At 48.3% G+C, this 22452-nt stretch overlaps 1 protein-coding gene across 4 annotated transcripts in view; it reads left to right on the forward strand.

Annotated features, from left to right (window-relative positions):
• The window catches only part of LOC140425341 (lysophosphatidylcholine acyltransferase 1-like), a 260484-nt gene that overhangs the window by 223899 nt on the left and 14133 nt on the right, over nt 1-22452 (forward strand). For 3 of the 4 annotated variants that reach the window (XM_072509500.1, XM_072509502.1, XM_072509501.1), the window contains one exon: nt 2496-2634. In XM_072509500.1, coding sequence (XP_072365601.1) covers nt 2496-2634 — 139 coding nt within the window. Of the gene's footprint in view, nt 1-2495; nt 2635-14409; nt 14453-22452 lie in introns of those variants that run through there. The other variant, XM_072509503.1, reaches the window with a different exon arrangement.

Raw genomic sequence — 22452 nt, forward strand, 5'->3', positions numbered from 1 at the left:
TCTCCAGTTTTCATCAGAACTCAATGCACTGATGTTAGGAATCAGTGTTGTGACATTTATTGGAGCTGTCACCAGGGTTTAAATGCCTATTATCAGAAATGAAGACAGTGCTCAAGTTGAGGAATAGCAAGAGAACTGTGATTTGAATAGAACTTCTGCTATCTTGTATTCTATCATTTTGTCCAGGTGACAGCTCAGCACAATGTCAGCACTCTATCTCTGAAAGTTAGCCCAAATCCAGGATTGCGCAGCCACCTCAGTGCAATATCAGAGTTATGATTGACTGTTAAATTGATACCATGTCTACCAGATGCGCAAGTGGATGAAAAAAATCCTATAACATTGCTTGAAGAACAGAAAGTTCCTTTTCTACCCTGACAAACATGCCTTCTTCCACCAATATCACCAAAATGGTACTTCATCGTGCTTACTGTTTAAGGAATTTTGTGTACAAATTGGGTGCCCAGTCTGCCTACTTAACAATAATGACTGCACTTCAAAAGTAGTTCATTACTGTTGGGCATAGATTTGGTACAGTATGAAGAACTTTGGAATGTCCTGGGGATGCAACAGGGCACTTACTATATTATTCCTTCTCTTTCACTGATTACTGTGATAATTGAATATGTTGAGGATCAAGTCTGTTAAAATCCATTGTGTAGCACTTCCATCATCATTCATGGATACTTGTTACCATTTTGTTGCATTCAACACTTGTCCATATTAAATTTCAATTACTATTACTCTTCACATGAAGATATTTTGCCTGACTCATCTTATTTTCTGGAAATGCCTTTTCAGATTTAACAGTCAATTTGATCCTTTTAAATCTTCTAGATCCATAGCATTAATGCGAATTAAAAACAGTCAGGATACCATACCAATCCTTGACACCTGATTTAGCAGCCTCTTAAGATCCACCTGATACAATTCTTCTAACGTACCTATTGTTTAGGGAAAAGTCTTATTTGTGTTCCTCAAACTACACCATAAAGGGTAACTGTGCAAGTTCAAAGCACCAGCAATCTTAATGTATTTATCAGAACACATCTAATGACATTCATTTAGCAATATTGCTCGGACTTCAAGATTACCAAAAGGTAATTATAGGACAGCGGTTCAGCAAAGTATAAATTAGCTGAACTTTGTGTATAAAATAATTTAAGAGACCTTGAAAGAGCCGAGAATCCTTCCATTACAATGCAATTTCCTATTTCTTAGAAATTTTGGCTGGAAATCTCCCAAGTTTTATTAGAATATTGTTCAGCGAGTTCAATGGCGGGCCTGGGGGAGAATGTTGCAGGAGACCCAGAAATTGGTTTTACGCTGGTGTGAATTTCCACCGGGTTCTTCCATTCTTCCACTGGTACCCACCATGGCGAGTTGGAAATCCTGTCAGAGGCCAGATTGAACTTCCTTTGCAACCCGTAAATGGGGTGCGGATGAAGATCCAACTCCTCACGACAGATTCTCCACGATGCCAGCAGGAAAACATGCCACGTGAAATACTTTGGAACAATGTGGTGTGCAGATGTCAGGACTCATCTGAACAATGTCTGGGGCTGCCTCGAGTTGAGGGTGGAGACAGTCCGCAACCCTGGAGCACCACAGAAGTGGGACAGGGGATGTGTCTGCAAATGGACCTTCCAAATTCTGTGTCTCAAGGACGACCTTTTTCCCAGCCTCAATATTCCTGGAGATCCATCTTCGGTCCCAGGACTCTAGTCTCAGATCTCAATCCCAGAGACCTTGCTTTGTTTTCAGGGGGTCCACCTTTCTTCAATAGTGGGTTAATGATGTTGGGACGCCTTTTCAAAATGGCACCCAGACACACAGTCAGACTACCTGCCATCCAGGTGTGCCCAGCCACTGAATGCAGTGTAAAACACTGGATGCATAATTAATGAGGTCTGGGCCAGACGATTTGGCGTGTTTCCCTACCAGGCGCCACAGCAGCAAATACTCCCAAGTTCCCACCCCCACCACAGGACTTCGTCTCAAAATGGGAGAATTCGGCCACTCATTTCTTTCTAAGTTAGAAGAGTATTAGTTCTTTCAAATTTTTGATTAATTTTACCCTTTTTTAAAAGTAGTTTTTACTATTATCTGCTTTTGGCTGCCTACCTTTCGGTTTGAAGTTTGTTTTGCTCCAGCATCCACTTTTATTTACTCTGTAATGAATTGCCATAACTGAAGTGTCACAGTAAAGCTCTTGCATTTTCCAGTTTCCCATTTTTGCAAGTCATTAGTGCGTGTGTGCGTGCGTGTGTGTGTGCGTGTGTGTGTGTGTGCGCGTGTGTGTGTGTGCGTGCGTGTGTGTGTGTAATAGTTTGTCTTGGCCATATATTACCTAAAGCAGTGACAACAACATATCGTAAAATGCCTCTATATCATTGTTTAATTGTATATATTTGTTGCACATTGCTATTTTGTTTTCATGTGTTATGTATTATTTCAGACCTCTAATATGGGAACATTTTACATTTCCTTTATAGATGTATGAGTCTGTTGAACAAACTATAACAGAAGATGACTTGGCCTGCATTCTGAGGACGGCTTTGGGAGTAAATAAGCTTGATGTATCAAACTTATTTGAAGTTACTGATGCTACTCAGAAGAAGAAGATCAGTTATAGTAAGTGATTGATTAAGTCACCTGATTGAATCTAATAAAATATATAAGCAGTTAAATCTCTACTTATTTAGTCCTAATATAACTAGACTTCTGTCAAATGTCCCAATGTGAAATTGCTTCCTGCAGATTTAGAATCATACAATTTACAGTACAGAAGGAGGTCATTCAGCCCAACAAGTCTACACCTGCCCTTTGAAAGAGCATTCTAATTAAGCCCACACCTCCACCCTATTCCCATAACCCAGCAACCCCACCTAACCTTTTGGTCACTAAGGGGCAATTTAGCATGGTCTTTGGACTGTGGGAGGAAACCGGAGCACCTGGATGAAACCCACACAGACACGGGGAGTCTAGGGTTAGGTGGGGTTACGGGGATAGAGTGGAGGGTGTGGACTTGGGTGGGGTGCTCTTTCCAAGATCCGGTGCAGACTCGATGGACCGAATGGCTTCCTTCTGCACTGTAAATTCTACAATCAACCGAGGCCCTGGGATCAAACCCCTTCGCCTTGGAGACCTTAGACGAGTGTCGTTCAGTACTACTCCCCACAAATGGGGACCAGACGGAATGGCACTTGGAGGGTCTCCCAGGGGTTTGGAGGCCCCAAAGTGGTTGCCCTCTGGGCAGTGTAGCACCTTATCACTGCTGTGCTACCTGGACACACTGGCACTATCACCCTGGCAGTGCCACCTGGGTGGCAGCCTGGCACTGCCAAAGTGCCCAGGTGGCACTGCCAGGTTGGCCGTGCCAAGGTGTCAGGCTGCCATTTTTTCCGTGCTAGGGATTGACCCCCGGGGTGCCCTACCCACGTAGGGTGGGAGGGCGGGGAGGAAAAGTGAAAAATACCAACACTAAAGGTGGTACAAGAACAGAGAAACTTGGGGATTTAAGTCGGTCAATCATTGAAACTGGCAGAACAGCTTGAGAATGTGGTTAAAAAGGCTTATAGAATACTAAGATATATTTGCAGGGCCTTGGGAAAAGCAAGGAATATTCATAAACCTTACAAAATATTGGTTTAGTATCAGTTTGAGGCATTATGTCCCATTCTGGGCACTGTAAAAATATGGAGGCTTCAGAGAGGGCGCAGAAAAGATTTAATAGAATTACGATAGGGATGAAGGACTTAATACATGGATAGTTTGACGATACTGGGGATTTTCTCCTTAAAGATCGTGAAGGGTCTAGACAAAATGGACGGGGAGAAACCGTTCCCATTGGCCGAAGGATGAAATACTACAGGATACTGCTTCAAAGGGATTGGCAAAAGAGCAAAAGCTGGCATGAGAGGAATCTCTTTTTACACAGTGCATGCTTTAATCTGAAATGCATACATGCGTGGTGGAGGCAAATTCAAATATGGCTTTTAATAAGGAATCGGATGAGCACCTGCAGAGATAAAATTTGTAAAACCAGGCAAGGGTGGGCGAGTGGGCATAATTGAGTTCTTACTGAGAGCCAGCATGGACACATTTGACGGATGGCCTCCTTATCTGCTGTAACCACCCAATGTTTCTGTGAGGGGTACTACATTATGGTCAAAGAATATGTAATTTGTGTTATGAGCCAGTGTTTAGAGAACCCCAATGTGTATCATGGAGTTCACCTGACCCACAACTTTTAATAGATTGTGGTATGGGGAGCACCCGGCCCACTCTACAGGTGTGGTACAGCAGAAATGGAGAAGCATTTTTTAAAGATAAACAATGTTTATTCTGTGAACTCAAGTTAACATTTTTAAAACATGCAGTGAACATCTTAGCAACCATTAATTCAAATACAACCCCCAAAGAATACAACACTAAGTAATCCTTAATAACTTCCCAAACAACATCCAGAAGACAAAAGAAAACACCTTTTAACAGAAGCACATTAGGTTTACATTCACTACTGAACATTTATAATTCTGAATTCACCAAATGATCAAGCCATAGTCTTTTGATGGCAGAGAGAACAGCAGTACACCTGCTTTGTCTGCCTTCAGCTCCAACACTGAAAACGGAACTAAAACACACCAACAAAGAAAAGTACAGCACAGGAACAGGCCCTTCGGCCCTCCAAGCCTGTGCCGACCATGCTGCCCGTCTAAACTAAAATCTTCTACACTTCCTTGGTCCGTATCCCTCTCTTCACATCGTTGTCATGAATTTGTTAAGATGCCCCTTAAATGTCACTATCGTCCCTGCTTCCACCACCTCCTCCGGCAGCGAGTTCCAGGCACCCACTACCCTCTGTGTAAAAAATCTTGCCTCGTACATCTCCTCTACACCTTGCCCCTCGCATCTTAAACCTATGCTCCCTAGTAATTGATCCCTCTACCCTGGGAAAAAGCCTCTGACTATCCACTCTGTCTATGTCCCTCATAATTTTGTAGACCTCTATCAGGTCGCCCCACAACCTCCGTCGTTCCAGTGAGAGCAAACAGAGTTTATTCAACTGCTCCTCATAGCTAATGCCCTCCATACCAGGCAACATTCTGGTAAATCTCTTCTGCACCCTCTCTAAAGCCTCCACATCCTTCTGGTATTGTGGCGACCAGAATTGACCACTATACTTCAAGTGTGGCCTAACTAAGGTTCTATACAGCTGCAACATGACTTGCCAATTCTTATACTCAATGCCCCGGCCAATGAAGGCAAGCATGCCGTATGCCTTCTTGACTACCTTCTCCACATGTGTTGCCACTTTCAGTGACCTGTGGACCTGTACACCTAGATCTCTTTGACTTTCAATACTCTTGAGGGTTCTACCATTCACTGTATATTCCCTACCTGCATTAGACCTTCTAAAATGCATTACTTCGCATTTGTCTGGATTAAACTCCATCTGCCATCTCTCTGCCCAAGTCTCCAAATATTCTAAATCCTGCTGTATCCTCTGACAGTCCTCATCGCTATCCACAATTCCACCAACCTTTCTGTCGTCTGCAAACTTACGAATCAGATCAGTTACATTTTCCTCCAAATCATTTATATATAATACGAACAGCAAAGGTCCCAGCACTGATCCCTGCGGAACACCACTAGTCACAGCCCTCCAATTAGAAAAGCACCCTTCCATTGCGACTCTCTGCCTTCTATGACCTAGCCAGTTCTGTATCTATCTTGCCAGCTCACCCCTGATCTCGTGTGACTTCACCTTTTGTACCAGTCTACCATGTGGGACCTTGTCAAAGGCCTTACTGAAGTCCATGTAGACAACATCCACTGCCCTACCTGCATCAATCATCTTTGTGACCTCTTCGAAAAACTCTTATGAAGTTAGTGAGACACGGACTTCCGGGTGCAGTGATGACCAGCTGAGTCGCACGTTTCGGCAGCTCCCGGTGGAACGGACTTTTGGGCTCTTAATAAGAGCCCCAACGGCAATTTTAATGGCTAAAAGTACTGTGCGGTGAACCAGAAGGGAATCCCCCCTGGATACGGATGAAAAAAGGAGAGGAAGGTGGCCGGATTGCGGTGGATCCTTTAGAGCAGCGGCAAGGAAGGCAAGCAAAAACCAAGATGGCGTCGGAAGGTGGCAGTTTAATATGGGGCCCTGAACAACACGAGTTTTTGAAACGCTGCGTGGAAGAACTCAAAAAGGAAATGAAGAAGGAGCTGTTGGCCCCGATATTACAGGCGATCGAAGGGCTAAAGGAGGAGCAAAAGACCCAGGAGCGGGAGCTTCGGGTCGTGAAGGCAAAGGCTGCCGAGAATGAGGACGACATACAGGGCCTGGTGGTGAAGACGGAGATGCACGAGGCACACCATAAACGATGTGTGGAAAGGTTGGAGGCGCTGGAGAACAAGGCGAGGAGGAACAACCTAAGGATTCTTGGTCTTCCTGAAGGTGCGGAGGGAGCGGACGTCGGGGCATATGTGAGCACGATGCTGCACTCGTTAATGGGAGCGGAGGCCCCGGCGGGTCCGCTGGAGGTGGAGGGAGCATACCGAGTGATGGCGCGAGGACCGAGAGCAGGAGAAATTCCTAGAGCCATAGTGGTGAGATTCCTCCGTTTTAAGGATAGAGAGATGGTCCTTAGATGGGCAAAGAAAACCCGGTGCAGTAAGTGGGAGAACGCGGTGATCTGCGTATACCAAGACTGGAGTGCGGAGGTGGCGAGAAGGAGGGCGAGCTTTAATCAGGCCAAGGCGGTGCTTCACAAAAAGAAGATAAAATTCGGAATGCTGCAACCGGCAAGACTGTGGGTCACATATCAAGGGATGCATCACTACTTTGAGACGGCGGATGAGGCGTGGACTTTTATCGTGGAAGAAAAATTGGAATAAGCGGGTTATTAAAAAAAGAATGTTTGAAACAAGGTGGTGGGGCGAGTATGGGGGGGCGAAGAGGGGGGTAAAAAGGGGGGAAAGAGGAGTTTTATGTTATTAATCCTGCGATGTGGTAACTTTTCTTTCTTCCACAGGAGGTGGTGGGGGGAGGAAAGGAGGTGGAGGAGATGGGGCGTTGGCCATTGGGGGCGGGGCCAAGGGGGAAGCGCGGGCTCGGTTCCCGCGCTATGATAATCATGGCGGGAATAGAGAAGCAGGAAGGAGGGGGCGTCGCACGGTGCGAGCCGAGGTCACGGGGGGAAGCCGAGGTCAGCCAGAGTTTGCTGACTTCTGGGAGCAACATGGGGGGTGTAACTACGCTAGTGGGGGATCTAGCGGGGGGGGGTGGGAGGGGGGAATTATTGGGCTGCTGCTGCTGGGGAGAGGGGAGAGGGGGGAGCTGGCATGGGGTGGGATGGGCGGGGGGGCACCGCCTGGGGGGGACACAGCTGCGTGGGAACCGGGTGAGGAGCTGGAAAAAGGGGATGGCTAATCGACAAGGGGGGGCGGTAGGAAGCCCCCCAACCCGGCTGATCACGTGGAACGTGAGCGGGCTGAACGGGCCGATAAAGAGGGCACGGGTACTCGCACACCTTAAGAAACTTAAGGCAGACGTGGTTATGTTACAGGAAACGCACTTGAAACTGATAGACCAGGTGAGACGACGCAAAGGTTGGGTGGGGCAGGTGTTCCATTCGGGGCTAGATGCGAAAAACAGGGGGGTGGCTATATTGGTGGGGAAGCAGGTATTGTTTGAGGCAAAGACTATAGTGGCGGATAGCGGGGGCAGATACGTGATGGTGAGTGGCAAACTACGGGGGGAGATGGTGGTTTTGGTAAACGTATATGCCCCGAACTGGGATGATGCCAATTTTATGAGGCGTATGCTAGGACGCATCCCGGACCTAGAGGTGGGAAAGTTGGTAATGGGGTGAGATTTCAATACGGTGTTGGAACCAGGGCTGGACAGGTCGAGGTCCAGGACTGGAAGGAGGCCGGCAGCAGCCAAGGTGCTTAAAGATTTTATGGAGCAGATGGGAGGAGTAGACCCGTAGAGATTTAGCAGACCTAGGAGTAAGGAGTTTTCGTTTTTCTCCTATGTCCACAAAATCTATTCGCGAATAGACTTTTTTGTTTTAGGAAGGGCGTTGATCCCGAAGGTGAGGGGAACGGAGTATACGGCTATAGCCATTTCGGATCACGCTCCACATTGGGTGGACTTGGAGATAGGGGAGGAAACAGAAGGGCGCCCACCCTGGAGAATGGACATGGGGCTAATGGCAGATGAGGGGATGTGTCTAAGGGTGAGGGGGTGCATTGAAAAGTACTTGGAACTCAATGATAATGGGGAGGTCCAGGTGGGAGTGGTCTGGGAGGCGCTGAAGGCAGTGGTTAGAGGGGAGCTGATATCAATAAGGGCACATAAAGGAAAGCAGGAGAGTAGGGAACGGGAGCGGTTGCTGCAAGAACTTCTGAGGGTGGACAGGCAATGTGCGGAGGCACCGGAGGAGGGACTGTACAGGGAAAGGCAAAGGCTACACGTAGAATTTGACTTGCTGACAACGGGTACTGCAGAGGCACAGTGGAAGAAGGCACAGGGTGTACAGTACGAATATGGGGAGAAGGCGAGCAGGTTGCTGGCCCACCAATTGAGGAAAAGGGGAGCAGCGAGGGAAATAGGGGGAGTGAGGGATGAGGAAGGAGAGATGGAGCGGGGAGCGGAGAGAGTGAATGGAGTGTTCAAGGCATTTTATAAAAAATTATACGAAGCTCAACCCCCGGATGGGAGGGAGAGAATGATGGGCTTTCTGGACCGGCTGGAATTTCCCAAGGTGGAGGAGCAGGAAAGGGTGGGACTGGGAGCACAGATTGAAATAGAGGAAGTAGTGAAAGGAATTAGGAGCATGCAGGCGGGGAAGGCTCCGGGACCGGATGGATTCCCAGTTGAATTTTACAGGAAATATGTGGACTTGCTCGCCCTGCTATTGATGAGGACCTTTAATGAGGCAGAGGAAAGGGGACAGCTGCCCCCGACTATGTCAGAGGCAACGATATCGCTTCTCCTAAAGAAGGAAAAGGACCCGCTGCAATGCGGGTCCTATAGACCTATTTCCCTCCTAAATGTAGACGCTAAGATTCTGGCCAAGGTAATGGCAATGAGGATAGAGGATTGTGTCCCGAGGGTGGTCCACGAGGACCAAACTGGGTTTGTGAAGGGGAGACAGCTGAATACGAATATACGGAGGCTGCTAGGGGTAATGATGATGCCCCCACCAGAGGGGGAAGCGGAGATAGTGGTGGCGATGGATGCCGAGAAAGCATTTGATAGAGTGGAGTGGGATTATCTGTGGGAGGTGCTGAGGAGATTTGGTTTTGGAGATGAGTATGTTGGATGGGTGCAGCTGTTGTATAGGGCCCCAGTGGCGAGTGTGGTCACGAATGGACGGGGATCGGCATACTTTCGGCTCCATAGAGGGACAAGGCAGGGATGCCCTCTGTCCCCATTATTGTTTGCACTGGCGATTGAGCCCCTGGCAATCGCATTGAGGGGTTCCAAGAAGTGGAGGGAAGTACTTAGAGGAGGAGAAGAACACCGGGTATCTCTATATGCGGATGATTTGTTATATGTAGCGGACCCGGCGGAGGGGATGCCAGAGATAATGCGGACACTTCGGGAGTTTGGAGAATTCTCAGGATATAAACTGAACATGGGGAAAAGTGAGTTGTTTGTGGTGCATCCAGGGGACCAGAGCAGAGAAATAGAGGACTTTCCGCTGAGGAAGGTAACAAGGGACTTTCGTTACTTGGGGATCCAGATAGCCAAGAATTGGGGTACATTGCATAGGTTAAATTTAACGCGATTGGTGGGACAAATGGAGGAGGACTTCAAGAGATGGGACATGGTAACCCTGTCACTGGCCGGGAGGGTGCAGGCGGTTAAAATGGTAGTCCTCCCGAGATTCCTCTTTGTGTTTCAGTGCCTCCCGGTGGTGATCACGAAGGCTTTCTTCAAAAGGATCGAAAAGAGTATCATGAGTTTTGTGTGGGCCGGGAAGACCCCGAGAGTGAGGAAGGGATTCTTACAGCGTAGTAGGGATAGGGGGGGGCTGGCATTACCGAGCCTAAGTGAGTACTACTGGGCCGCCAATATCTCAATGTTGAGTAAGTGGATGGGAGAAGAGGAGCGAGCGGCGTGGAAGAGATTGGAGAGGGCGTCCTGTAGGGGGACTAGCCTACAAGCTATGGTGACGGCCCCATTGCCGTTCTCACAGAAGAAATACACCACAAGTGGTGGCGACTTTGAAAATTTGAGGACAGTGGAGACGGCATAGGGGAAAGACGGGAGCCTTGGTGGGGTCCCCGATAAGAAATAACCATGGGTTTGCCCCAGGGAGAATAGATGGGGGATTTGGAATATGGCAAAGAGCAGGAGTAACGCAACTGAAAGATCTTTTTGTGGATGGGAAGTTCGCAAGTCTGGGAGCGCTGACCGAGAAATATGGGTTGTCCCAAGGGAATGCATTCCGGTATATGCAACTGAGGGCTTTTGCGAGGCAACAGGTGAGGGAATTCCCGCAGCTCCCGACGCATGAGGTGCAGGACAGAGTGATCTCAAAGACATGGGTGGGTTACGGTAAGGTGTCAGATATATATAGGGAAATGAGGGACGAGGGTGAGATTATGGTATATGAGCTGAAAGGGAAATGGGAAGAAGAGCTGGGGGAGGAGATTGAGGAGGGGCTGTGGGCGGATGCCCTAAGTAGGGTAAACTCATCGTCCTCGTGTGCCAGGCTAAGCCTGATTCAATTTAAGGTGTTACACAGGGCGCATATGACTGGAGCACGGCTCAGTAAATTTTTGGGGGTAGAGGATAGGTGTGCGAGATGCTCGAGAAGCCCAGCGAATCACACCCACATGTTCTGGTCATGTCCGGCACTACAGGGGTTCTGGATGGGGGTGACAAAGGTGCTTTCGAAAGTAGTGGGGGTCCAGGTCGAACCAAGCTGGGGGTTGGCTATATTTGGGGTTGCACAAGAGCCGGGAGTACAGGAGGCGAGAGAGACCGATGTTTTGGCCTTTGCGTCCCTAGTAGCCCGGCGCAGGATACTGTTGATGTGGAAGGAAGCCAAGCCCCCGGGGGTGGAGACCTGGATAAATGACATGGCAGGGTTTATAAAGCTGGAACGGATTAAGTTCGTCCTAAGGGGATCGGCTCAAGGGTTCACCAGGCGGTGGCAACCGTTCGTCGAATACCTTACAGAAAGATAGAGGGAATGGAAAAGAAGAAGGTAGCAGCAGCAGCCCCGGGGGGGTGGGGGGGGGAGGAACCAGAAGGACTCTCAAGGTTGTTAATATATATGTATAATATGTATAGGTCGTTGCTATAAATAATTGTATATTGGACTGTTAAATCATATTTTTGGAGAGTGTTTATCTGAGACAAGGCAGTTGCCTTTTAGTTTTAGTTTTTGTTAAATATTATTTATTCTTTGTTTATAAAACAGGTCATTGTTATTTATACTGTTATATTATTGTGTAAAGGATACACAATGTACTGTGATGGTTGACCAAAAATTTTCAATAAAATATTTTTTTTTTTTTAAAGTTAGTGAGACACGACCTCCCCTTCACAAAACCATGCTCCCTCTCGTTAATATGTCCATTTGCTTCCAAATGGGAGTAGACCCTGTCTCGAAGAATTCTCTCCAGTAATTTCCCTACCACTGACGTAAGGCTCACCGGCCTGTAGTTCCCTGTATTATCCTTGCTAACCTTCTTAAACAAAAGAACAACATTGGCTATTCTCCAGTCCTCCGGGACATCACCTGAAGACAGTGAGGATCCAAAGATTTCCATCAAGGCCTCAGCAATTTCCTCTCTGGCCTCCTTCAATATTCTGGGGTAGATCCCATCAGGTCCTGGGGACTTATTTAACTTAATATTTTTCAAGACGCCCAACACCTCATCTTTTTGGATCTCAATGTGACCCAGGCTATCTACACACCCTTCTCCAGACTCAACATCCACCAATTTGCCAATGACTTTTCGTGTCCCCTTCTAGCCCTCCTGACCCCTTGCTTAAGTTCCTTCCTACGTTCCTTATATTCCACACAGGCGTCGTCCGTTCCCAGCCTTCTAGCCCTGCCAAATGCCTCCTTTTTCTTTTTGACGAGGCCAACAATATCTCTCGTTATCCAAGTTTCCCAAAATTTTACGTATTTACCCTTCTTCCGCACAGGAACATGCTGGTCCTGAATTCCTTTCAACTGACGTTTGAAAGCCTCCCACATGTCAGATGTTGATTAACCCTCAAACATCCACCCCAATCTAGGTTCTTCAGTCGCCGCTTTGTTATAATTAGCCTTCCCCCAATTTAGCACATTCACCCTAGGACCACTCTTATCCTTGTCCACCAGCACTTAAAAACTTACTGAATTGTGGTCACTGTTCCTGAAATGCTCCCCTACTGAAACTTCTACCACCTGGCCGGGCTCATTCCCCAATACCAGGTCCAGTACAGCCCCTTCCCTAGTTGGACTATCTACATATTGTTTTAAGAAGCCCTCCTGGATGCTCCTTACAAACTCTGCCCCGTCTAAGCCCCTAGCACAAAGTGCGTCCCAGTCAATATTGGGGAAGTTGAAGTCTCCCATCACAACAACCCTGTTGTTTTTACTTGTTTCCAAAATCTGTCTACCTATCTGCTCCTCTATCTCCCGCTGGCTGTTGGGAGGCCTCTAGTAAACCCCCAACATTGTGACTGCACCCTTCGTATTCCTGATCTCTACCCATATAGCCTCGCTGCCCTCTGAGGTGTCCTCCCGCCGTATAGCTGTGATATTCTCCCTAACCTGTAGCGCAACTCCACCACCCCTTTTACAAGCCCCTCTGTCCTGCTTGAAACATCTAAATCCTGGAACATTTAGCTGCCAATCCTGTTCTTCCCTCAACCAGGTCTCTGTAATGGCAACAACATCATAGTTCCAAGTACTAATCCAAGCTCTAAGTTCATCTTCCTTGCCCGTAATATTGCTTGCATTAAAACATATGCACTTCAGGCCACTAGACCCGCTGTTTTCAGCAACACCCCCCTGTCTGCTCTTCCTCAGAGCCATAGTGGCCCTATTCCCTCAATGCTTTCACCTTCTGACCTATTGCTCCGGTACCCACCCCCCTGCCATACTAATTTAAACCCTCCCGTGTGACACTAGCAAACCTCGCGGCCAGGATATATATGCCTCTCCAGTTTAGATGCAACGCGTCCTTCTTATACAGGTCACACCTGCCCCGGAAGAGCTCCAGTGGTCCAGATAACGGAAACCCTCCCTCCTATACCAGCTGTTTAGCCACGTGCTTAGCTGCTCTATCTTCCTATTTCTAGCCTCACTGGCACGTGGCACAGGGAGTAATCCCGAGATTACAACCCGAGAGGTCCTGTCTTTTAACTTTCTGCCTAGCTCCCTGAACTCCTGTTGCAGGACCTCATGCCCCTTCCTGCCTATGTCATTAGTACCAATATGTACAACGACCTCTGCCTGTTTGCCCTCCCCCTTCAGGATGCCCGCTACCCGTTCGGAGACATCCTGGACCCTGGCACCAGGGAGGCAACATACCATCCTGGAGTCTCTTTCACGTCCACAGAAGCACCTATCTGTGCCCCTGACTATAGAGTCCTCTATGACTGTTTCTATTCTGCGCTTTGACCCTCCCTGCTGAACATCAGAGCCAGCTGTGGTGCCACTGCTCTGGCTGCTGCTGTTTTCCCCTGATAGGCTATCCCCCCCGACAGTATCCAAAGGGGTATACCTGTTCGAGAGGGGGACAACCACAGGGGATTCCTGCACTGACTGCCTGCCCCTTCTGGTGGTCACCCATTTTTCTGCCTGCACCTTGGGTGTGACCACATTTATATAACTGCTATCTATGACGCTTTCCGCCACCTGCATGCTCCTAAGTGCATCCAACTACTGCTCCAACTGAACCATGCGGTCTGTGAGGAGCTCCAGTTGGGTGCACTTTCTGCAGATGAAGCCTTCCGGGATGCTGGAAGCCTCCCGGACCTGCCATATCTCACAGTCAGGGCACTGCACCCCTCTAATTGACATTGCGTCAATTAATTAATAAATTAAACTTAAAACTTTTTTTTTTTCAGTTACTCTTAACTATATGTTTCCTAGCACTAGATTTCTACTATAAATACGAAAGCTAAATACAGTACTCTCCGATCTCTGGCTTAGGTACCCTTCTAAATTATAATTAAGTAATAAATAATTATGTTTAATTAGTTTAACAATGCTTAATTTTTAAATTTAGTGTAGATTCCCAACCAGCCAATCAGGTCACAGTTTTACTGTGATGTCACTTCAGTCCCGCCCCCCGCCCCCCCCACACACAATTTGAAACGGTAATAAAAATCACTTACCTTCCCACGTTCTCAGATGCTCTCTGGTTCTCTCCCTGCAGATTAAAAGTTACAGGCCAGAAGAAAGAGAACAAAACGGTAGGGAAAAATCACCTTCTCCCACTCTGCACCGAATTATCTCACTGCACAAAATTCCCAAGTTCCAATTCCCACTCTGGATGTGTCTCACTCCAGGCTGTGTCTCCTTGACCTGCGCAAAGCTTACTGAGTGCGTTTTCTGTCTGTCTTTTATACAGACCTCAGCTAACTAGGGTGACTCACACTACCTAAGCTTCAAAGAGAAGAATACAATGTACACCTTTGTGCCACTAAACAGGCCTCAGATGACTGACAGATAACTGCCTCTCAGCAATTATGGTGGGGGAGCTTCAGCCAATCAGACACTAAGCTACACACTGCACTTTTAACTGAAAAACAGCAGAATTAGACTTCCCCTGCAGCAAACAGCCTAAAATGAAAGTAAAAAGCTGACAGACAGCTCAGCTCCTCCCACACTCTGACATCACTGATAACGATCCATTTCTTAAAGGTACTCTCACATCACATTTGTGACTTTGCTTCGGGCTGTTTTGTTACAGTAGGAAAGTTGGAAACTAGCTTGGAGAGATTTAGCTATTGAGTCATAGAGCTTTCCAGCACAGAATTTGCCCCTTCGGCCCATAGTGTCTGTGCCAGCCATCAAGCACTTCTAATCCCATTCTCCAATACCTGGTCCTTATGGCGTTTTCAAGTGCTCATCTAAATGCTTCTAAATCAGGCAGTGATATCCTGATTCCCACCACCAAAGAAAGGTACAGCATAGGAACAGGCCCTTCACCCCTCCAAGACTGTGCTAACCATGCTGCCTGTCTTAACCTAAAACCTTCTACACTTCTAGGTCCGTATCCCTCTATTCCCATCTTATTCATGTATTTATCAAGACGCTCCTTAATCGTGACTATGGCACCTGCTTCCACCACCACCTCCGGCAGCAAATTCCAGCCACCAACTACTCTCTGTGTTTAAAAAAAAAAGATTTCCCTCGCACATCTCCTCTAAACTTTGCGCCTCGCACCTTAAACCTATGTTCCCCCAGTAATTGACTCTTCCACCCTGGGAAAATGCTTCTGACTATCCACTTTGTCCATGCCCCATTGAGATTTCCTTAAATCTCCTGCTCCTGACCTCAATTGGTTTCTCTCTCAGTCTTCTCTGATCTAAGGAAAGCAATCCTAGCCTAATCAACCTTAGCCTAACCAACCTTTTTACATAGCTGAAATTCTCCAGTCCAGGCAACTTCCTCTGCATTCTTTCTCGTGCAGTCACATTCTTCCTATAGTTTGGTTACCAGAACTGCACACACTACTCCAGCTGTGGCCAGCGAGTGTTTATCCAGCTCCATCACGGCCTCCCTGCTCTTATATTCAATGCCTTGGCTAATAAAGGCAAATATCCCGTATGCCTTCTTAACCACCTTATCTACCTTTCCTCTGTCTTCAGGGATCCTTGGGCATGCATCCCAATGTCCCTTTGGTCCTCTGTACTTCCTAGCATCCTGCCATTCATTGTGTATTTCCTTGCCTTGTTAGTCCTCCCAAAATGCATCACCTCACAATTTTCAGAGTTAAATTCCAATTGCCATTGTTCTGCCTATCTGACCAGCCCGTGAATATCACCCTGTAATTTAAGGCTTTCCTCCTCGCTATTTATAACAGTTTTTGTGTCATCTGTGAGCTTACTGAACATACCCCACATTCACATCTAGATTATGAATGTATAATGCAAACAACAAGGGACTAGCGCCAGTCCCTGGTACGCCACTGGATAAAGGCTTCCAGTCACAAAAACAACCTTGGACCATCATCCTTTGCCTCCTACCACTAAACCAATTTCTGATCCAATTTGCCAAATTGTCCTAGATCCCATGGGCTCTTACCTTGATCAGTCTCACATTCGGGACCTTGCCAAAAACCTTACTGAAGTCCATATAGACTACTTCAACTGCACTACCCTCATCTACACACCTAGTCACCTCCTCAAACAATTCAAATTTGTTAGACATGATCTCCCCTAACAAAGCCATGCTGACTATCCTTGATTACTTCTTGCCTTTCCAAGTGGAGATTAATTCTGTCCCTCAAAATTTTTTCCAATAATTTCCCTACCACTTCGACTCACTAGTTTGTAATATTTTTTCCCCTACTTCTTGAATAATGATACCACATTAGGATTTGAAAATTAGCGTCAAGAGGCCCTGCAGTCTTCTCGCTTGCCTCCCACAGCAACATGGGATACATCTAATCTGGGCCTGGGGATTTATTCACTTTTAATCCCATTAAAATCAATAACACCTCCTCCCTCTCCGTGCTAATATGTTCAATTATATCACAGTCCCCTGAGTTGCAACAAAGATGGGCCTGGATGTGGAAGGCAAGGATGCATTCAATGATTTGGGGAGGAAAGGGCAATTGAACGGGGCAATAGTTTGCAGCCACAGTGGGGGTGATGGATAGATTTTTTTGCAGGGAACAGTGTTGATTGTGGTTTAGGGGTCAAGCATGATGGCACCTGAGGCATCGGAACTACTTGTTATTTTAGCTGATGTGTAGGTCAGGAGCAAAGTTGTGAAGTCAGCAATTAATGTGAGTAGGATCAAGGGTGTAGTAGGAGGGTCTCATGGGAAATATAAGCTCAAAGATCGCATTGGGAGTGACGAGAGAGAATGAAAACGTTTCAGAGCTCAGGCCAGGGTGGGTGGTTCTTTGGAGGTTTGACTTGACAGAGAAAAGGAAGGAAGGGTTGTGGTAGAGAAGGCTAGTGACATAAGTTCCTCACACTTGGAGGTGAGGCTAAAAGGAACAGGGGCTTAAAAAGATTATTGGTAATGGGAGAAATTAACTTGGGATTATCTGTGTTTTCCAGGACACTCCTGAGGTGGTGAGCAAACTTGATAGTGGCAAAACTCAACAGTTCATGATGTGATGAATCAGATCTGGGATTGATGGTTTAACCAGTTGTACACTAGGTATAATCAAGTCTATAACCCTCGGACTTTAGGAGGGTATACTGTTAGTGTTGGGGAGAGCACCCAGGGCTTAAAGGTGATGAGCTTGGAGAAGACTAAGTAGTTGAGCAAATTGGCAGCTGCAGTATTATGTTGTGATCCTAAGGCTCTGTACTTGTTGGTGTAGTTGTAATTGACATGTGTGGGGTTGAAAAGGGGTTTGGGATTTTTTTATTCCTTTCTAAGATGTGGACATCACTGGCTAGGCTACTATTTATTGTTGATCCCTGATTGCTCTCAAGAAGGTAGTGGTGAGCTGCTTTCTTGAACTGCTGTAATCCATGTGGTGTAGGTACACCCATAGTGCTGCTATCGAGGCAGTTTGAGGATGTTGATCCAACGATAGTGAAGGAAGAGCAATATATTTCCAAGTCAGGATGGTGAGTAGCTTGGAGGGAAACTTCCAAGTGATGCTGTTGTGTGTGATGCACGAGATGGCCTAGCGTTTTCATAGAATTTACAGTGCAGAAGGAGGCCATTCGGCCCATCGAGTCTGCACCGGCTCTTGGAAAGAGCACCCTGCCCAAGGTCCACACCTCCACCCTATCCCCATAACCCAGTAACCCCACCCAACACTAAGGGCAATTTTGGACCCTATGGGCAATTTAGCATGGCCAATCCACCTAACCCGCACATCTTTGGACTGTGGGAGGAAACCCGAGCACCCGGAGGAAACCCACGCACACACGGGGAGGATGTGCAGACTCCGCACAGACAGTGACCCAAGCCGGAATCGAACCTGGGACCCTGGAGCTGTGAAGCATTTGTGCTATCCACAATGCTACCGTGCTGCCCTACCGCTACCATCACTGAATCCCTGCTATCAACATCCTGACCAGAAACTGAACTGGATCAGCCATATCAATTCAGTGGCTGCAAGAGCAGTTAAGAGGCTGGAAATTGAGACTTCCGGGTGCGGCGATGACCAGCTGAGTCGCACGTTTCGGCAGCTCCCGGTGAAACGGACTTTTGGGCTCTTGATAGGAGCCCCAATGGCAATTTTGACGGCTAAAAACACTGTGCGGTAAACCAGAAGGGAATCCCCCCTGGACACGGATGAAAAAAGGAGGAGAAAGTGGCCGGATTGCAGTGGATCCTTTAGAACAGCGGCAAGGAAGGCAAGCAAAAACCAAGATGGCGTCGGAAGGTGGCAGTTTAACATGGGGCCCTGAACAACAAGAGTTCTTGAAATGCTGTGTGGAAGAGCTCAAAAAGGAAATGAAGAAAGAGCTGTTGGCCCCGATATTACAGGCGATTGAAGGGCTAAAGGAGGAACAAAAAACCCAGGAGCGGGAGCTTCGGGTCGTGAAGGCAAAGGCAGCCGAGAATGAGGACGACATACAGGGCCTGGTGGTGAAGACGGAGACGCATGAGGCACATCAGAAACGATGTGTGGAAAGGTTGGAGGCACTGGAGAACAACGCAAGGAGGAACAACCTGAGGATTCTTGGTCTTCCTGAAGGTGTGGAGGGAGCGGACGTCGGGGCATATGTGAGCATGATGCTGCACTCGTTAATGGGAGCGGAGGCCCCGGCGGGTCCGTTGGAGGTGGAGGGAGCATACCGAGTGATGGCGCGAGGGCCGAGAGGAGGAGAAATTCCCAGAGCCATAGTGGTGAGATTCCTCCGTTTTAAGGATAGAGAAATGGTCCTTAGATGGGCAAAGAAAACTCGGAGCAGTAAATGGGAGAACGCGGTGATCCGCGTTTATCAAGACTGGAGTGCGGAGGTGGCGAGAAGGAGGGCGAGCTTTAATCGGGCCAAGGCGGTGCTTCATAAAAAGAAGATAAAATTTGGAATGCTGCAACCGGCAAGACTGTGGGTCACATATCGAGGGAGGCACCACTACTTTGAGACGGCGGATGAAGCGTGGACTTTTATTGTGGAAGAAAAACTGGAATGAGCGGGTTATTAAAAAGAACGTTTGAACAAAGTGGTGGGGCAAATGTGGGGGGCAAAAGAGGGGGGTTAAAAAGGGGGGAAAGAGGAGTTTTATGTACTAATCCTGCGATGTGGTAACTTTTCTCTCTCCCACAGGTGGTGATGGGGGGAGGAGGGGAGGTGGAGGAGATGGGGCGTTGACCATTGGGGGCGGGCCAAGGGAGAAGCGCGGGCTTGGTTCCCGCGCTATGATAATCATGGCGGGAATAGAGAAGCAGGAAGGAGGGGGCGTCGCACGGTGCGAGCCGAGGTCACGGGGGGGAAGCCGAGGTCGGCCAGAGTTTGCTGACTTCTGGGAGCAACATGGGGGGAGTAATTACGCTAGCGGGGGATCTAGCGGGGGGGGGGGGGGGTAGGAGGGGGGAATTACTGGGTTGCTGCTGCTGGGGAGAGGGGGGAGCTGATATGGGAGGGGATGGGCCGGGGGGGCACCGCCTGGGGGAGATACAGCTGCGTGGGAACCGGGTGAGGAGCTGGAAAAAGGTGATGGCTAATCGACAAGGGGGGGGGGGGTAGGAAGCCCCCCAACCCGGCTGATCACGTGGAACGTGAGAGGGCTGAACGGGTCGATAAAGAGGGCACGGGTACTCGCACACCTTAAGAAACTTAAGGCAGATGTGGTTATGTTACAGGAAACGCACCTGAAACTGATAGACCAGGTTAGGCTACGCAAAGGATGGGTGGGGCAGGTGTTCCATTCGGGGCTAGATGCGAAAAACAGGGGGGTGGCTATATTAGTGGGGAAGCGGGTAATGTTCGAGGCAAAGACTATAGTGGCGGATAATGGGGGCAGATACGTGATGGTGAGTGGCAAACTACAGGGGGAGACGGTGGTTTTGGTAAACGTATATGCCCTGAACTGGGATGATGCCAATTTTATGAGGCGGATGCTAGGACGCATTCCGGACCTAGAGATGGGAAAGCTGATAATGGGGGGAGATTTTAATACGGTGTTGGAACCAGGGCTGGATAGGTCGAAGTCCAGGACTGGAAGGAGGCCGGCAGCAGCCAAGGTACTTAAAGATTTTATGGAGCAGATGGGAGGTGTAGACCCGTGGAGATTTAGCAGACCTAGGAGTAAGGAGTTCTCGTTTTTCTCCGATGTCCATAAAGTCTACTCGCAAATAGACTTTTTTGTGCTGGGAAGGGCGTTGATCCCGAAGGTGAGGGGAACGGAGTATACGGCTATAGCCATTTCGGATCACGCTCCACACTGGGTAGACTTGGAGATAGGGGAGGAAACAGGAGGGCGCCCACCCTGGAGAATGGACATGGGACTAATGGCAGCTGAGGGGGTGTGTCTAAGGATGAGGGGGTGCATTGAAAAGTACTTGGAACTCAATGATAATGGGGAGGTCCAGGTGGGAGTGGTCTGGGAGGCATTGAAGGCGGTGGTTAGAGGGGAGCTGATATCAATAAGGGCACATAAAGGGAAGCAGGAGAGTAAGGAACGGGAGCGGTTGCTGCAAGAACTTTTGAGGGTGGACAGACAATATGCGGAAGTACCGGAGGAGGGACTGTACAGGGAAAGGCAAAGGCTACATGTAGAATTTGACTTGCTGACCTACGGGCACTGCAGAGGCACAATGGAGGAAGGCACAGGGTGTACAGTACGAATATGGGGAGAAGGCGAGCAGGTTGCTGGCACACCAATTGAGGAAAAGGGGAGCAGCGAGGGAAATAGGGGGAGTGAGGGATGAGGAAGGAGAGATGGAGCGGGGAGCGGAGAGAGTGAATGGAGTGTTCAAGACATTTTATAAAAAATTATATGAAGCTCAACCCCCGGAGGGGAGGGAGAGAATGATGGGCTTCTTGGATCGGCTGGAATTTCCCAAGGTGGAAGAGCAGGAAAGGGTGGGACAGGGAGCACAGATCGAGATAGAAGAAGTGGTGAAAGGAATTAGGAGCATGCAGGCGGGAAAGGCCCCGGGACCGGATGGATTCCCAGTCGAATTCTATAGAAAATATGTGGACTTGGTCGCCCCGGTATTGACAAGGACCTTTAATGAGGCAAAGGAAAGGGGACAACTGCCCCCGACTATGTCTGAAGCAACGATATCGCTTCTCTTAAAGAAGGAAAAGGACCCGCTACAATGCGGGTCCTATAGACCTATTTCCCTCCTAAATGTCGATGCCAAGATCCTGGCCAAGGTAATGGCAATGAGAATAGAGGAATGTGTCCCGGGGGTGGTCCACGAGGACCAAACTGGGTTTGTGAAGGGGAGACAGCTGAACACGAATATACGGAGGCTGTTAGGGGTAATGATGATGGCCCCACCAGAGGGGGAAACGGAGATAGTAGTGGCAATGGATGCCGAGAAAGCATTTGATAGAGTGGAGTGGGATTATTTGTGGGAGGTGTTGAGGAGATTTGGTTTTGGAGAGGTGTATGTTAGATGGGTGCAGCTGTTGTATAGGGCCCCAATGGCGAGCGTGGTCACGAATGGACGGGGATCTGCATATTTTCGGCTCCATAGAGGGACAAGGCAGGGATGCCCTCTGTCCCCATTATTGTTGGCACTGGCGATTGAGCCCCTGGCGATAGCGTTGAGGGGTTCCAAGAAGTGGAGGGGAGTATTTAGAGGAGGAGAAGAACACCGGGTATCTTTGTATGCGGACGATTTGCTACTATACGTGGCAGACCCGGCGGAGGGGATGCCAGAAATAATGCGGATACTTGGGGAGTTTGGGGATTTTTCAGGGTGTAAATTGAACATGGGGAAAAGTGAGTTGTTTGTGGTGCATCCAGGGGAGCAGAGTCGAGAAATAGAGGACCTACCGTTGAGGAAGGTAACAAGGGACTTTCGTTACCTGGGGATCCAGATAGCCAAGAATTAGGGCACATTGCATAGGTTAAATTTAACGCGGTTGGTGGAACAAATGGAGGAGGATTTCAAGAGATGGGATATGGTAACCCTGTCACTGGCAGGGAGGGTGCAGGCGGTTAAGATGGTGGTCCTCCCGAGATTCCTCTTTGTGTTTCAGTGCCTCCCGGTGGTGATCACGAAGGCTTTTTTTTAAAAGGATTGAAAAGAGCATCATGGGTTTTGTGTGGGCCGGGAAGACCCCGAGAGTGAGGAAGGGATTCTTACAGCGTAGCA

The sequence above is a fragment of the Scyliorhinus torazame genome, chromosome 6 (genome assembly GCF_047496885.1).
Source record: "Scyliorhinus torazame isolate Kashiwa2021f chromosome 6, sScyTor2.1, whole genome shotgun sequence".
NCBI lineage: Eukaryota > Metazoa > Chordata > Chondrichthyes > Carcharhiniformes > Scyliorhinidae > Scyliorhinus > Scyliorhinus torazame.